The sequence below is a fragment of the Saccopteryx bilineata genome, chromosome 1 (genome assembly GCF_036850765.1).
Source record: "Saccopteryx bilineata isolate mSacBil1 chromosome 1, mSacBil1_pri_phased_curated, whole genome shotgun sequence".
Lineage (NCBI taxonomy): Eukaryota > Metazoa > Chordata > Mammalia > Chiroptera > Emballonuridae > Saccopteryx > Saccopteryx bilineata.
This window is the reverse complement of record NC_089490.1, coordinates 406,990,015-407,003,225: the sequence shown is the minus strand read 5'-3', so window position 1 is coordinate 407,003,225 and position 13,211 is coordinate 406,990,015. Positions and strand designations below refer to the sequence as shown.

At 57.7% G+C, this 13,211-nt stretch overlaps 1 protein-coding gene across 1 annotated transcript in view; it reads right to left on the bottom strand.

Moving 5' to 3' along the window:
* Positions 1–12,632, bottom strand: part of TOLLIP (toll interacting protein) — a 30,972-nt gene extending 18,340 nt beyond the window's left edge. The window contains exon 1 of the mRNA XM_066252400.1: positions 12,465–12,632. Within this exon, the coding sequence (XP_066108497.1) occupies positions 12,465–12,497 (33 nt within the window). The 5' untranslated portion in view covers positions 12,498–12,632. The remainder of the gene's footprint in view (positions 1–12,464) is intronic.
* Positions 12,633–13,211: the final 579 nt, after the last annotated feature.

Below are 13,211 nucleotides of genomic sequence, written 5' to 3'. Positions count from 1 at the left end.
CCCCACTGGGGCTGGGGGACGGGGGTCTGCAGCACGGGGCTCTCGGTTCAGGTGGAAAGGGGCCACGTGAGCGGATCCGACTCCTCGGAAAGCCACTCCTGTTCAGAAAACCAGTAGGCGTGTCACACAACACAGACACGTCCGGGTCCCAACGTGAATCCTGTCGACTGAGTGACCACACTAGAAAAGTCATCAATAAACATGTGTTACTAATGTATATAGTTAATGTAATTTCAGTGCTAATCTGAAAACTCACTTTTGCCAAATTATGATTAGAACAGTCACATCAAAATATATGCTTTACTGGCTCAAAGATTTGGGAAGAGAGGATGATTAATCTTGAAAACCATACATACATCACATTTTAAGTATAACTTGGCATGCACTTACAACATGAATATATTCAGTTCAGTACCAACAAACTCTTTTAACCCCTGTGTTAAGACCCACCAAGTCCACTTCTGGGACCCTCTCCTATGAAACTTTCATAGAGGCCACCTGCTGCCCAACAGCTGCACTGCCACAGCGCCAGGAAAAGGGGACATCACCATGGGCACCAGTCTCCTCGGCCCAGGCAGACATGACCAGGGAGCTGTCCCTGCGCCCACTGCCTGGGCACCTGGAGTGGGGAGCATGACCTGAGCAGAGACCACAAAGGAAGTTTATGTCTAAGAACACTTTAATTAACGCTCAAGTTTGGAATTCGGCGGGGGAGGGGTAACGGTTTCACTTTCCTTTATTTACACTTTCTGTCCTGCTGGGTGTTTTCAGCGTGTCAGGCATATATGCACACGAGTTTCTTTCACGCAAAGAAGCACAGAACTCTCATTCCATAAACTCTGAATTTGAGCTTCTCTTAAAACTAAAAGCTGCCTGACCTGTGGTGGCACAGGGGATAAAGCGTCAACCTGGAACACTAAGGTTGCCGGTTCAAAACCCCGGGCTTGCCTGGTCAAGGCACATAGGGGAGCTGATGCTTCCTGCTCCTCCCCCTTCTCTCTCTCTAAAAATGAATAAATAAAATCTAAAAAAAGTTATAAAAAAAAAACCTAGGCCCTGGCCAGTTGGCTCAGTGGTAGAGCGTCGGCATGGTGTGCAGAAGTCCCGGGTTCGATTCCCGGCCAGGGCACACAGGAGAAGCGCCCATCTGCTTCTCCACCCCTCCCCCTCTCCTTCCTCTCTCTCTCTTCCCCTCCCGCAGCCAAGGCTCCATTGGAGCAAAGATGGCCCGGGTGCTGGGGATGGCTCCTTGGCCTCTGCCCCAGGCGCTAGAGTGGCTCTGGTCACAACAGAGCGACACCCCGGAGGGGCAGAACATCGCCCCCTGGTGGGCGTGCCGGGTGGATCCCAGTCGGGCACATGCGGGAGTCTGTCTGTCTCTCCCCGTTTCCAGCTTCAGAAAAATACAAAAAAAAAAAAAACCCCAAAACCCTAAAAGCTACTTTTATAAATATTAGCCTATTTCTATTTTTTAAAAAATACATTATGATATTAGTTTTGGATGTACACTCCAATGATTAGACATTACATAGCTTACTAAGCGACCATCCCAATAAATCTCACCCTCACCCAGCACCACAGTTATTAGAGTATTAACTGTGCTGTGGTGTGCTCTGCACCCCCAGGACTGCTCTGTACCTGCCAATGCGGACTTCCTACCACTTCCCCTCTGTCACCCAGCCCCGCCCTCTCCCCTCTGGCAACCCTCACAATGGTCTCTGTACCCGGGAGTCTGTCTCTGTTCTGTTTGTTTTTTAGATTCAATTGTCAACAGATACATATGTATCGCCATTTTACTGTTCATATTTTTAAACTTTTTTCCCCTTCTTCTTCTTAAAGAAGACCCTCTGCCGTTTCACTTAATGCTGGTTTGGTGGGGATGAACTCCTCCAGCTTTTTCTAGTGTGGGAAGCTCTTTACCTGCCTGTGACTCTCAGTGACAGCTTTGCTGGGTAGTCATCTTGGTTGTAGGTCTTTGCTTTTCATCACCTTGACTACTTCCTGCCACTCCCTCCTGGGCTGAAATGTTTCTGTTGAGAAGTCAGCTGACAGTCTTATGGGAGCTCCCTTGTAGGGAACTAATTGCTTTTCTCTGGCTGCTTTTCAGAGTCTCTCTTTGTCTTTAACCTTCTGCGTTTTAATTATGGTGTCTTGGCGTGGGCCTGGTGGGTTCACCTTGTTCGGGACCCTCTGCACTTCTTGGACTTACACGTCTGGGTCCTTCGCCAGGTCAGGAAAGTTTTCCGTCGTTCTTTACAAATACGCTTTCAGTTTCTCGCTCTCTCTCTCCTTCTGGCATCCCCACAATGCAAACGCTGGTGTACTGAAGTTGTCCCAGAGGCTCCTTACACCGTCTTCATTTTATTGGATTCTTTTGTCTTGTTGCTGTTCTGATTGGGTGGTTTCTGCTTCCTTATATTGCAAATTGCTGATGTGATTCTCGGCTTCATTTACGCTACTGTAGATTTCTTAAAAATTCTTCATTTCAGTTAGTGTAGCCTTCATTTCTGACTGGTCCTTCCTATGCTGACAGGGTTCTCACTAAGGTCACTGGGCATCCTTATAACCAGTGTGTTGAACTCTGCATCTAACAAGCAATATTAATCTTTCAAAATTGCAATTTTGTATTTCCTGAAGTCGAGGTGCCCTTGGAGAGGAGCACAACAGGCTTACTTCTGACGATGGCTCCCGGTCACAGGAGGCTAGAGCTCCCCTCCACCAAGGTGCACTTTTTCTAGGAAAAAAAAAATTTGCAAATTCTGGTTCTGTTTAAAACAAAAACTCTTTTCAAGTCCAAATGTGAATTTTGGCACAGAAGCGGAGCACAGCTGTTCCGTTATGTAGCGCACACTCGCTACCTTAGTTAAACCAGCAGCACTTGGAATTGGTCACAAGAATGCACAGCCAACGAGGCCACTCCTGCCACACAAGGCTGCCCTCGGGGACCCGTGGTGCCCAGAGGCTCACCTGCACAGCCTCTGCCCAGCCCGGCCCCCAAGGCTGCCCCGCTCTGTGTCTGTGGATCTCCTGGCCTGCCTTGCCTTCCGTCTCTCCGGGAGCCTCTGGAACCACTTTTCCTCGATGCCCTCCCACCGTGGGGTGCTAGCACTGAGGTGTGCCGCCGCCCCTGCATCTCCCTGCACTCCCTCCATGAGGTGTGCCCACGCCCCTGCATCTCCCTGCACTCCCTCCATGAGGTGTGCCCACGCCCCTGCATCTCCCTGCACTCCCTCCATGAGGTGTGCCCACGCCCCGTGCATCTCCCTGCACTCCCTCCATGAGGTGTGCCCACGCCCCTGCATCTCCCTGCACTCCCTCCATGAGGTGTGCCCACGCCCCGTGCATCTCCCTGCACTCCCTCCATGAGGTGTGCCCACGCCCCTGCATCTCCCTGCACTCCCTCCATGAGGTGTGCCCACGCCCCTGCATCTCCCTGCACTCCCTCCATGAGGTGTGCCCACGCCCCTGCATCTCCCTGCACTCCCTCCATGAGGTGTGCCCACGCCCCTGCATCTCCCTGCACTCCCTCCATGAGGTGTGCCCATGCCCCTGCATCTCCCTGCACTCCCTCCATGAGGTGTGCCCACAACCCTGCATCTCCCTGCACTCCCTCCATGAGGTGTGCCCACGCCCCGTGCATCTCCCTGCACTCCCTCCATGAGGTGTGCCCACGCCCCTGCATCTCCCTGCACTCCCTCCATGAGGTGTGCCCACGCCCCTGCATCTCCCTGCACTCCCTCCATGAGGTGTGCCCACGCCCCTGCATCTCCCTGCACTCCCTCCATGAGGTGTGCCCACGCCCCTGCATCTCCCTGCACTCCCTCCATGAGGTGTGCCGCTGTCCCCTGCATCTCCCTCCACGGAAAGAGCGTGGAGGACGCTTCTCCCACTCAGGGCAGCATTCGCAATAACTAACTGAAAATTTAAGTTACAAGTTAGGTTGAAAACTGAAAAGCTTCCAACACTTAGTAACTTTATTTACCGAGCAACTTTTAATGTAATTTACCTACTTATAGCAAATTACACACAAATTAGCAATTCATATAATTATAATAGCAGTGTAATAAAAAATTTAAAACTCATTACTTTCCAGCAAAAGTAAAACATCTGAAAACATTTCTTAAATATTTTTTGTGAACTTTTCATTTTTGTTTGACATGAAAAATACTTTTCAACTAACTGCTAAGTGTCCTTTACAGCACTTAAACTAATGATAGGATAAATAGCTCTTGTGGAATTAAAAAATAAAATGTAAATAGTTTTTACTCGATTCTCTGAGTGCAAGTTGCACACACGGGTGCAAGGGTCAGCCACACAGCATGTTGGGGGGCGGCTGGCCCCTGGCGTCCACCTCCTCTCTGCACCTGAGCTCCTGTGTCTGCACCTGCCGTGAACTTGATGTCCACCTGCTGCTCAAGAAAACTCGTGGGAGCAAGGACACTCTAGGGAACAAAAGTTCCAGGGCACCTGAGCTCAGGGGGCCACTAACCTCGGTGACACCCACGCTTGCTCTGCCTCCTCCACCATCCCTGTGCCGAGAGAGCATGTGCTAAGGGTTCTGGAGACCCCCAACCTGGTCCAAGGAGGCACCACATCTAAAATTGATCAACAACTCCAGGTCATCATGACCTTCACAGCTAGGACCACGGCAGGGGAGATGGGCCAGGCTGAGGGACACAGCACAACCAAACAAAAGCTCCCCTAAGGGCATTCTGTAGCCTGCCAGCCTCGAGATGAAGTCAGGAGCCCCTGGGGAGGAGGAGCCCACCCTGGAGGAAGCTGAACCCTGGGTGGCCGCCCCAGGCATCTGAGGAGCCAGCCCTGCTGGAAGGCCCTGGAGAGGGCACTGGCCACTAGATCACCCAGGGCCAAGGCTCAGGAGACATGGCCTGTCCACCCAATGACCACATGAGGGCCGGGGAATGGATGTGTGTGCTGAGACCAGAGATGGTAGGTGGACGAGGATGGAGCACATGGCACTTGGGGGCACCCAGGTGGCTCTGGCTGGCTGCACCCTCACCACACAGTGGCCTGTGGTGAGTAGGCAGAGGTGCTGGGCCCCAAGTGCATGGTGAGGACAGGGAGGCTACCGATGGGCCTGCTCAGCCAACCCCAGTGCACCCCAGGACAGAGAGGCCAGAGCACAGACCCACTGAGGCCCGGGAGACATGTGACAAGAACCCAGTCAAGGTGCGGATGTGTTTGTCCATGGTCACTGCACCGGTCACTAGCGTTTTCATGTAAGCTCAGCACCTCTCCATATCAAGTTGGCAGGAAAACACCAATTCTTCGCCGATACCCAGAGCCACAAACTGCACACGGCCCATGTGACAACAGTGCCACCACGATTCCCTGGTCAAGTCACCCTCTCACCCTGACACACGGTCCTCCCCCCAGGTCTCTAGTGTCTCTGCCACCTCTGTTGACACTCTTGCTCCTTGAAGTGGGAAAAGAGGGAAAAGCCAGAAGCAATGGGGAGAGTCTGGGTGCCGCCAGCATGCCCCCCAGCCCCGCCCTCCAGCCCCGCCCCCTAGCCCCGCCTGTGTGGGCACTGCGCCTCCCCTCCCAGCCACTGAGGGCTCACCAGGGACGCCACCGAGCTCCCTCCCACCCGTCCTGTCCAGTGTCACCGCAAAGGCAGGTTCTCCCACTGTTCCTGTCGCCCACTCCCCCTCCCACTTTTCTACTTACTCAAGACAGGACAGGGGCTTCAAGGCCACACGTCTGGCTGTGCCACCTGCCCGGACCCACAGCGCAGTCTGAGAGGGAGCTGACAGGCTGCAGGGCTCGCGTGACCACACGGGGCTGGAGGGGGGAGAGACCTGCGCGCGAGGGACAGCAGCCACAGATGAGCACGCGGGGACCCTGCAGGGTCTGGATCAGGAGCCCACCGTGCCAGCCTCCCGCCTGCTGCTGGGCGTGGTGAGCCTGAGAAGGAACACCCCATCCTCATTCGAATGAAAAACGCCAGCTGAGCGTCGGCCTAGCGTGCGGAGGACCCGGGTTCGATTCCCGGCCAGGGCACATAGGAGAAGCGCCCATTTGCTTCTCCACCCCTCCGCCGCGCTTTCCTCTCTGTCTCTCTCTTCCCCTCCCGCAGCCGAGGCTCCATTGGAGCAAAGATGGCCCGGGCGCTGGGCATGGCTCTGTGGCCTCTGCCTCAGGTGCTAGAGTGGCTCTGGTCGCAATATGGCGACGCCCAGGATGGGCAGAGCATCGCCCCCTGGGGGGCAGAGCACCGCCCCCGGTGGGCGTGCCGGGTGAATCCCGGTCGGGCGCATGTGGGAGTCTGTCTGACTGTCTCTCCCTGTTTCCAGCTTCAGAAAAATGAAAAAAAAAAAAAAAAAAAAAAAAAAAAAAAAAAAAAAAAAAAGAAAAACGCCAGCTGACCAGGAGGGCTGAGAGGTGTGCTCGGGCTGGCAGTGCTGGAGGCAGAGCCCAAGCAGTGGGCACACGGGCACAGGCTACCAAGGCCTTTTGATGGTGTGTGTGAGGCCGTGAGAACTGACAGCAGGACGAGCACGGCTTTCCTGGAGCCCGGGTGCTGATGAGAAGGGACACCCAGCAGTGTGTCGAGGGCTGCAGGGCTCTAGGCCAGTGGTCCCCAACCTTTTTTAGGCCATGGACCAGTTTAATGTCAGAAAATATTTTCATGGACCGGCCTTTAGGGTGGGACGGATAAATGTATCACGTGACCCAGACAAGCGTCAAGAGCGAGTCTTAGACGGATGTAACAGGGAATCTGGTCATTTTTAAAAAATAAAACATCGTTCAGACTTAAATATAAATAAAACGAAAATAGTGTAAGTTATTTATTCTTTCTCTGTGGACCAGTACCAAATGGCCCATGGACTGGTACCGGTCCACGGTCCGGGGTTGGGGACCACTGCTCTAGGCGGAGCCCAGCACGGTGAGGTGGCGGGCAGCTGACATCTACGGGGACCGCAGAGGCAGGCCCGGTGCAGACAGTGCTGTCTGAACAGAGACAGAGGGACCATGAAGGCATCAGTCACGCAGGACGCAGAGGAAGGCAAACTGGCGGAGGACAGTCCTGCACAGAGGGCCTGACCGGGAGCCTGGACGGCAGGTTGAGGGACAGCAGGGAGGTGGCTGAGACAGAGAGTGAAGGGACAGCAGATGGCCAGAGGTGGAGGACCGTCAGCCAGGAGCGGTGGGCCTCACAGGCTGCAGACACTGACCGCCCGGTGAGAAGCTGGGGCAGGTGAGCTGGGTGTGCTGGTAGCTAGCGCAGGGGTGGACGCAGGTGAGCGCTGGGTGTGCTGGTAGCTAGCGCAGGTGTGAACGCAGGTGAGCTGGGTGTGCTGGTAGCTAGCGCAGGTGTGAACGCAGGTGAGCTGGGTGTGCTGGTAGCTAGCGCAGGGTGTGGACGCAGGTGGCCCAGCCACGTGAGTGTGCAGTGTGTGTGCGTGCAGTGTGAGGGCATGTAGTATGTGGGTGTGCAGTGTGTGGGTGTGCAGTATGTGAGTGTGCAGAGGCTGGGTGTGCAGTGTTTGTGCGTGCAGTGTAAGGGCGTGTAGTGTATGGGTGTGCAGTGTGTGTGCATAGTGTATGGGAGTGCAGTGTGTAGGCATGCAGTATCTGGGTGTGCAGAGGCTGGGTGTGCAGTGTGTGTGCAGTGCATGGGCATGCAGAGGCTGGGTATGTAGTATGTGGGCATGCAGTGTAAGGGCGTGTAGTGTATGGGTGTGCAGTGTGTGGGTGTGCAGTATGTGAGTGTGCAGTGTGTGTGCGTGCAGTGTGAGGGCATGTAGTATGTGGGTGTGCAGTGTGTGGGTGTGCAGTATGTGAGTGTGCAGTGTGTGTGCGTGCAGTGTGAGGGCATGTAGTGTATGGGTGTGCAGTGTGTGTGCATAGTGTATGGGAGTGCAGTGTGTAGGCATGCAGTATGTGGGTGTGCAGAGGCTGGGTGTGCAGTGTGTGTGCGTGCAGTGTGAGGGCATGTAGTATGTGGGTGTGCAGTGTGTGTGCGTGCAGTGTGAGGGCATGTAGTATGTGGGTGTGCAGTGTGTGGGTGTGCAGTATGTGAGTGTGCAGAGGCTGGGTGTGCAGTGTGTGTGCGTGCAGTGTAAGGGCGTGTAGTGTATGGGTGTGCAGTGTGTGGGTGTGCAGTATGTGAGTGTGCAGTGTGTGTGCGTGCAGTGTGAGGGCATGTAGTATGTGGGTGTGCAGTGTGTGGGTGTGCAGTATGTGAGTGTGCAGTGTGTGTGCGTGCAGTGTGAGGGCATGTAGTGTATGGGTGTGCAGTGTGTGTGCATAGTGTATGGGAGTGCAGTGTGTAGGCATGCAGTATGTGGGTGTGCAGAGGCTGGGTGTGCAGTGTGTGTGCGTGCAGTGTGAGGGCGTGTAGTGTATGGGTGTGCAGTGTGTGTGCATAGTGTATGGGAGTGCAGTGTGTAGGCATGCAGTATGTGGGTGTGCAGAGGCTGGGTGTGCAGTGTGTGTGCAGTGCGTGGGCATGCAGAGGCTGGGTATGTAGTATGTGGGCATGCAGTGTGTGGGTGTGCAGTGCGTATGTGCACAGTGTATGAGTGTGCAGAGACTGGATGTGCAGTGTGTGTGTGTGGAGACTGGGTATGCAGTGTGTGTGCAGTGTATGGATGTGCAGTGCGTGTGTGCAGTGTGTGCACAGTGTGTGGGCGTGCAGAGACTGGATGTGCAGTGTGTGTGTGTGGAGACTGGGTATGCAGTGTGTGTGCAGTGTATGGATGTGCAGTGCATGTGTGCAGTGTGTGCGCACAGTGTGTGGGCGTGCAGAGACTGGATGTGCAGCGTGTGTGTGCAGAGACTGGGTATGCAGTGTGTGTGCAGTGTATGGATGTGCAGTGCATGTGTGCAGTGTGTGCGCACAGTGTGTGGGCGTGCAGAGACTGGATGTGCAGTGTGTGTGTGTGTGGAGACTGGGTATGCAGTGTGTGTGTGCAGTGTATGGATATGCAGTGCGTGTGTGCAGTGTGTGTGCACAGTGTGTGGGCGTGCAGAGGCTGGGAAAGTGTCAGAGTCTACACCTGCTCTGGAGGCAGGGCCTGCAGGACTCCCTAAGGGGCTGATAGGAGGCAAGGTCATCCAAAGGTTTTGGTCTGAACAACATAAAACATGGAGTTGCCACCAAATTGGGGGATGGGGACCACAGACAGACAGACACACACCTACACACACAATGAAGGGGCTGTTCTAAGATATTTGGAACAGTCTAGGGAGAAGGCATAGAATGGCAGAACACATGGATATGGACCTCAAGCACGAGGCCAGTGGGGAGCCCTGTGTGGGAATGAGGGGGCTGAAACCCCGAGATCCCTGGAGGAGCGAGGACAGACAGAAAGGAGGAGCAGCAGGAGCTGCAGAAGGCAGTGACTCAGCAGGGAAGCCATTGTCCCTGTGCCCACAGGTGGCAGCCGGTCTCAGGGGGGCCTACAACTCACCAGGGGAGTTCTGGAACACCTAAAACAAGCTGCTGCTGTCCCCCTGCCCAGAGCACTGGCGTGCCACGAGCAGTCACTTCCCTCAGCCCCTCAAAGCACGGGCAGCTTCCAGGCCTCCCGAGGCCCAGTGGCACCCAGCTGATATCACCCACAGTCCTGCACAACCAACTGCCCCCCAGCTCCCATCGTCCAGCTGGTGTGGAGGCCAAAGGAAACGGCAGGAGGCACAGAGGATGGTGAATGGTTGCACAGAACTCAAGGCAGGACGGCCATGGGGAACAGCCAAGTGTTCTGAGAACTGAAAAGTAACTCCCAGGGACCCAGCAGCCCAGAGGGACCGGCAGGTTCTCTCCACAGGCTGGGCCCGGTGCGAGCACTTGGCATGCACAGTCAGTCCGTCCAGTGAGAGAAGCGTTGACACACTGGACGCTGTGGCACAGAGACACTAAGCTGAGAGCTGTCAGCAGCAGTGCACATGAGAACTCCCAGGCGGTTTCACATACAACAGAGCAGAGCGCCGTGGCGACGCGACGGGTGTTCAGACGTGGCACAGACCGGACATGGACCCGACTTCAACACCGCACAGCGGCCCAGAGAGCTCCACGCACCATGAGAAGATAACTATCGACCCATAGTGCCCAACACAGCAAGCTGCCACAGGAGCTCGTAGGGACAGCTTACAAACAAAGCCGTGTCCTGCCCCTGGAGGAACTCTGAAGGGCTGGCTGGAAGCAAGAGCAAGCGGTCCCGAGTGGAGGGCGTGCGAGGCAGGGAGGACCCGGAACAGGCAACAGCTCATGTGCGCAATGGACAGCCTCGGCTAGGTCACACACCACAGACCAGCCTGCAGCTGGCCGGGTCGCCTGAGGCAGCGTGCTGATCAGGAGGGAAGCATGGTGAACTAACCCCACATCCTGATACTTCTCTGTGTTAAAATTTCTAGGATGACCATGAAGAGAACAGAAATACAATACTGCATGTATTTTGCAAACCAGGAGAGAGCAAAAGACCGGATTTAAAAACACTGTATTGACTCAATTCAAAACAAGGCAAGGAGAGAAAAACAAGACAAAGTAGGACAAATAAAAGTACAAAGTGTTTATAAAAACACGTGCGTATACAGAACAGTACAGCTGAGCCCGGACCTCCACTAGCCTGGACTTCACGGGAGGCCTGCCAAAGGAGGTGTCCCTGCCTCCAGCTGAGCCCGAGAGCCATCCAGGCCGAGGGCACCACGAGCAGCGTGGCCTGCACCCCGAGTCCTGGGGTAAGGCAGGGGCCTCCACACAGTTTCGGTCTTAGTAGGTGCCCCTGGGATATTTTTTTATAAACACTGGATAGAAAAAGCGTAGCTATTACAAAACACTAGCATTGTTAAACTTGGGGCAAACTCTCTGGTTATTCAGGGAAAAAAACAATCCTGAAGATATAAACAGCCCGTCTCCTGAAGCTAAGCAGAGTCCATAAGCTCTGCCGCAGAGACAGCAGGACGCGAGGAGAGGAGCCCACTGAGGTGGTCTTACACGTCCTCGCACACGCACACATCAACCCGGAGCCGCCCGGACCAGCCAGACTCCCCTTCCTCCTTCCCACTCCCAGGGACCCTGCCGGTCACTCCTTTATTAGGGACCAGGAGGCAACGGTCAAACCCCAAGTCAGCCCCAAGTGAGTGCAGCTCCTCCTGTGGGGGCAGGGAGGGCCCCCAGGGCACAGGGCTCACCCTCAGGACTGCTGCCCAGCGAGGACCAGCACAGGGAACACCTGCCCGACTCGGCCTTTCCCAGCAGTGGCTGAGGCGGACTGGCCAGACACGCCGGCACCCAGTGCGCAAGTCAACGCACCCTGGCCCACGGGAGGTCCTCCCCTCTCTGCTAACTGGCAGAGTTCCCCACGGGGACTGGGCGGGCGGGAGATGTGGAAACCGCAGAGAGCGTGTGCCAGGCAAAAATGTTTCTTAAGAAGCTGACACTGTAGTCCCCAGATGACACGCAAGGGCCAAAACCCACGTGCGGCCACAGCCCCGGCCGTGGGCGCAGCGCCCTGGCCACGCTGCCACTCTCACATCCGCCACCTCGTCCAGCGACCCGGCTCAGCCCTCCAGGGCAGGGCCCTCCGAGAGAACCTGCCTCGCCAACAGGTGAGGACTCGGGACTCGGAGTAAGACCCCCGCAGGTCCGATCGCGACCACCCCGCAAGGCCCACGGCGCGGTCGCAGTGGCCACTGGCCGAGGGAGCTGCACGCACGGACGCACTCCGGGGGCCCTCGGCACCTCCCGCAGCCCCGCAGCGCCCGCCTGACGTTGCTGCGCGTTGCCAGGTCCCGGAGATCTCCGCGAAGCACGCGGACACGGGCCACTCGACGGCCACTCAGCGGACGGCGGGTGCAGGCAGCCCTGGCCTTGCGCGCCAGCCCGGCGCGCGTAGGGTCCTCGCGGTTGGCGGCTAGAGCTGCACGCGCTCCCGGGAGGGCGGCCGCACCGGCGGCTGGGGACCCCGGCAGCCCGAGCACGGAGCGCCCTGCTCCGCGGGCATCGCCTGTTCTGCCGGGAGCCGGGGAGCAGGATCGCCGCCGCGGGGGAGAGGGAGGCGGCCGCGGGAAGGCGGGTCGGCCACGCAGCGCTCCCGCGAGAACGCCGCGGCCGCGCCACCTCCCCAGGGGCTCCTCTCCCGCCGGGGGGACGCGCCGTGGACGGGCTCCTGTCCCATCACGGGGGTGCGGGGGCGGGCGACTCGGTCCCCGCGTAGTCCGGGCCCCACGCGCGGCGCAGCCTCCCCGGGGCCCGCCAGCCCCGCTCGGCCCGGGAAGGGAAGGAGGGCGGCGCCGCCTGGGGGGCCCTCTCCATCGGGACGCCCGCCAGGCTCGGGGGGCCCTCTCCCGTGCGGGCGCAGACCGAGTTCCGGGGCCCGCCGGCGCGAGGGGCGCCCCTGCCTCCGCGGCCCGCTCGCCTTCCGGTGCCCCTGGCCCGGCTCCCCCGGGCAGCCCGGGACCCGCAGCGGCCGCCCCGGCCCGGCCCGCAGCCTCACCGGCCCCCGCTGCGTGCTGACGGTGGTCGCCATGGTGCTCCGCCGGCCGCGCCGCGCCCGCCGAGAACTGACGCGCTGGCGACCCTCCCTCCGGAGCCTGCGACGCCGCCAACGGTCGTCCCAGCGAGGCCGCCGCCGCCACAGTCAGCTGACAGCCGCCCCGCCCCCGCGCCGCGCACTGCGCAGGCGCCGCGCGGCCCCGCCCTTCCTGCGCACGCGCACGCACAATCGCGCGCGCACGCTCGCTCCCGGCGGGCGCCTGCGCAGTCGCTGCCCGTCATCGCCCTCGGCTTGGCTCCCCCAGCGGCAGCAGGGATTTGAAGTCTGTCTTGAGCCGGTCCCCTGCCTGGGTTGAACCCCGAGCTGCTTGGGTGATGGGGATCCCCAGTGTCTTTCCACGCCCCAGGCCTCCAGCTGGACCCTGGGCCCCGGGGCAGTGTAACCGCAGAACAATGGCCGTGTCCCGTCTGTAACAAGACACTGAGTTGCTTTTCGGGGACAGGAACCACCAAAACCTCCAGTCATGCTCTGGAAGCAACGCACAGGAGAGAACTTGGATCCCCAGCTGCAAACCAGGGCCAAAGTCTGCCTCCCTTCCCGCCCAGGGGACCAAAAGGCTGGACACGAGGGGGCCTTGAACTGTGAAACCCTTTCTTTCAGAAGAGCAGGGCCCACTGTCCAGGAGGCCCGGTGCTGAAGCCCCTGACTGTACACGGCCAAGCCCAAGTCCGTCCAGAGCCTCCGCAC